This window comes from Camelina sativa, chromosome 16, assembly GCF_000633955.1.
Source record: "Camelina sativa cultivar DH55 chromosome 16, Cs, whole genome shotgun sequence".
NCBI classification, from domain to species: Eukaryota; Viridiplantae; Streptophyta; class Magnoliopsida; order Brassicales; family Brassicaceae; genus Camelina; species Camelina sativa.
This window is the reverse complement of record NC_025700.1, coordinates 2,022,276-2,026,322: the sequence shown is the minus strand read 5'-3', so window position 1 is coordinate 2,026,322 and position 4,047 is coordinate 2,022,276. Positions and strand designations below refer to the sequence as shown.

General features: G+C 30.9%; 1 protein-coding gene across 1 annotated transcript in view; it reads left to right on the top strand.

Annotated features, from left to right (window-relative positions):
• The window catches only part of LOC104753241 (beta-glucosidase 27-like), a 2,560-nt gene continuing 1,052 nt past the window's right edge, over window positions 2,540-4,047 (top strand). Inside the window, exons 1-7 of the mRNA XM_019237655.1 lie at window positions 2,540-2,571; window positions 2,804-2,861; window positions 2,946-3,106; window positions 3,185-3,316; window positions 3,437-3,514; window positions 3,608-3,695; window positions 3,798-4,047. Coding sequence (XP_019093200.1) covers window positions 2,854-2,861; window positions 2,946-3,106; window positions 3,185-3,316; window positions 3,437-3,514; window positions 3,608-3,695; window positions 3,798-4,047 — 717 coding nt within the window. The 5' untranslated portion in view covers window positions 2,540-2,571; window positions 2,804-2,853. The remainder of the gene's footprint in view (window positions 2,572-2,803; window positions 2,862-2,945; window positions 3,107-3,184; window positions 3,317-3,436; window positions 3,515-3,607; window positions 3,696-3,797) is intronic.

Below are 4,047 nucleotides of genomic sequence, written 5' to 3'. Positions count from 1 at the left end.
CAGAAGATTGTTTCTCTTTGTTGACAATATTATTGTCCATGACCTTGTCTGTTTATAAGTTATAACTTATAACCATATGGATGGATTAAAGACATATTTGGTGAAGCGAGTGACTGCTTTGAGGAGGTCTATGAAGCACAAGCTGCATGCATCTTGACCTGGCTGCATTACTGAGAAAATTTCGAAAGTACCCTCTACCACAGAAACGAAAGTAGCATATATGAAAGTAGAAAATTCCACTTCTGTGCGGCCCAAAAAGATTGCATGTTATGTGTTATGTATAACCACCGCCAACAAATATTATTATTAGGTAGAATCCAAATGTTTTGGGGAAAAAATCCATGAAATATATCCCATTTTATTGGGCATACTCACGAAATATCTAAACTTCTGCAGTTTATTAGGAATAAGACAAGAGGTTGGCAGTGTTCAAAGTTGCTCCACTCGGACTTAGCACCACTTTCCTTGACTGTTCGAGTTTACTATTCAACCACAATATATAGTTCAATATTATACACTCTTAGAGAAATCTGTATATATCACTCCTAATCAATGCTGACATATCACAATCTTTTTGTCATTTTGATGTGTTACTCGCTCTTTATACTGTAGATTAAAATAAGAATCGACATTTTGTCGATCGTTTCTAAAATACAAAAAAAATCTTTCAGTATATATATATATATATATATATATATATATATATTTTTTTTGACAACAATATATATATCAAAATTAGTATATATATATATATATCAACGTATATATGTTGTCTTTCAGTATATATATATCTCAAAATATCTGCTAAATATTTCAAAATTAGTTATGTTAGATCTAATATCATATTCAAATCTCTCTTATCCATGATAATTAATGAGCCGCCTGATGTGTTTATCATTATAAATTTCAGTCGTTATTCATTTCTTCGTAATTTCCTTTAAAACTAGTTCGATCAATTTTCTAATAATAACTTGATATATATGCTCAAAACTCCTTTTAACGTTTTCTCTACTTAAATACTACCTAACCCTGCATGCTTACGCAATTAGAACAACTATAAAAAATGAGTTATTTGTTTTGATACACATACCCTATATAATTTATATAGCTTACCTATACGACCGCTAATTTAACCTACCCTGCATGCTTAAGCAAGTGAGATTATGAAAACAACAAATGAGTTACGTTATTTGTTTTTTCCTAAACTAAGATATATTTATATATATAGATACATAATAGCTTTTTTATCCGATCGTTTAAAAATGTTATTGTTGTTTTTTCAATAAAAATTGCAGCCCCCCTTTTTCCGAAAAAAAAAAATTACATAGCCTTTTTTCAAAATAAAATATAATTACATGCCCTTTATGTGTACGTTTCTTTTTTGTTAAATTGATGTCCTTTAAGTTGGTTGATTAAGGATGTCCTAGTGATGATTAAAGTTTGATACAGTACTATATAACTAATCATAGGCGTTAATATATACATGCATAATTGTACTAGTTATAAAAAGGTACAGAAAATTTTGAAACGGAAGAGTGCATATACTTTTCCCTTTCCCTTCTCGTAGACTTTGGGGAATTATATATAAAAGTTCTCGTTACTTACGATTTACTAGAGAGATGGTGAAAAGATTAATCATTTGCAAATCATGCAATCACAATATTTTTGTTCGGTAAGCCGTAAGCACTTGAAGATGAATACAATGGATTTCTAAGCGAAAAAGCTGTGTAAGTAACGTGATTTTTTAACTATCTATATACTAGTTTGACTCTAATTTTCGGATCAATGAATCAGCTAACATATTTTGCTTAGGTAATTATTAATTTTTGGAAATTATTATTCTTAAAAGTTTTTAAATAATTGCTTTAAAAGCAGTATTCATTAAGAACAAATCCAACGGTACAACTGGACAATCGTTACTCAGAAAAAAAAATATACATATTTTAATTATATGACAATATTTTAATTTTTTATTAAAATTTGACCACTACTAAAGAGACACATGTACATATAGATAAAGAATCGGTTCTCAAATAAGCAATTTGAGTACACTTCTACATTCTTTCTTACTTTTTTAATATTTTTTATTTTCTTTTTTTTATGAGAAATTGGTTGAAAAACGACCACTAAATTTGCTCTAATGAAACCAAAAATTATCCATATTATACATGTACTTACCAAAAATTATCCATATTATATATGTACGCACGTGTAGTTGCTTAGGTAATTATTATTTTTTCTAAAAGAAAACAAAAAGTGATTTTTTTTTTTTTTTATGAGAGTAGGAGTCAACATATATAGGATAGGAAGTTGGTTCAACATCACACATCGCAAGACCACAAAGTGACTATTATTAGTATATTCCATTCTTTTTGCATTGTTGCGAGCAGATTATTTGACCGAAAAAAGAGATGATGAGATAAACGGTCAGGATACCTAGTTGGAGTAGATAGTGTATGGATTTTCCACGTTTCTTCGCATAATTAAATCCATTTGCCTGCCTATATATACCTTCACATGTCTCATCACTTCTCTCACAACTCAGCATTAATCTTTACATTCTTTCATCAAGTACGGAAAAGTAGATTTCTTCCTTCATATATTTTGCAAGAAAATAAAAGAAAAAAAGTAATTTCATTTTCTCGTATTTGAAGAATTAACCAGCTTCATTCGATATTAAGAAAATACCCACAAATCTTCAAATTGGGATCTCATATATCAAAGTTGTGTTACTGATTTTTTTTCTTTCTTTCTTTTTACTAATGATCCACTGGCTCATAATCTTGTGTCTATTTGTATGCAGATTTAGAGAGTTTCTACAAAAGACAGAAAAACTTTAAATCATTTACTACAATGACACAGTAAGTAATCAAAAACTTCAATAAAACGACAAGGTTCCGCAAACATTTTCTGATAATTTTGTGTGCTATAATTAATATAAACAGAAGGATGCATCCTTACTCAAAGGAAAACTCGTTCGGCCGGTCTGATTTTCCGGAGGGTTTCCTCTTCGGTACGGCCTCATCAGCTTACCAATATGAAGGAGCCATAAACGAAGCTTCTCGAGAAGAAAGTGTTTGGGACACATTTGTTCGCAAATATCCAGGTATATATATAAACGTACCTTTTTCTAATATTTAGGTGTAATCATCGAAATAACTCTAATGAAATGAAAATTTTGTAGAGAGAAATTGCTACTCTAACGCTGATCAAGCAATCGATTTCTATAACCATTACAAGGAAGATATCCAAAGAATGAAAGATATTAACATGGATGCTTTCAGATTCTCCATCTCTTGGCCTCGGATTTTCCCCCGTAAGTCCTCAACTCATAAATATAAACCACTATTATCTTGATACCATATTATTCAGTGATTTTTGAAACTAGTCAATAGATTTAATTCTTGTTATTTTCTTCATATTTACAAAAATATAGACGGAAAGAAAAACAAAGGAGTGAACAAAGAAGGAATCCAATTCTATAACGATCTCATCGACGAACTCCTCGCTAACGGTAGTTAATATATCTTGTATTTAAGACCTAATCTTCTTTATTTACATGCATATTCTAACATATTTGATATTTCATATATATATGTATGAACAGGAATCACACCTCTAGCTACTTTATTTCATTGGGATACTCCTCAAGCACTTGAAGATGAATACAATGGATTTCTAAGCGAAAAAGCTGTGTAAGTAACGTGATTTTTAACTATTAACATATATATATATATATATATATATATATTAGTTTGACATGAATCTAACATATGCATGCATAAACCATCTTTCAGTGATGACTTCAAAGATTTTGCGGCCTTGTGTTTCGAAGAATTTGGGGACCGTGTAAAATTTTGGGTCACACTAAACGAGCCATGGGTCTATAGTATTGGTGGTTACGACACGGGAAGAAAAGCTCCCGGACGTGCCTCCAAATACATGAACGACGCAGCGGTTGCTGGAGAATCTGGCCTCGAGGTTTACACTGTTAGTCACAATCTACTTCTGGCTCACGCAGAAGCCGTTGAAGTCTTCAGGAACAAT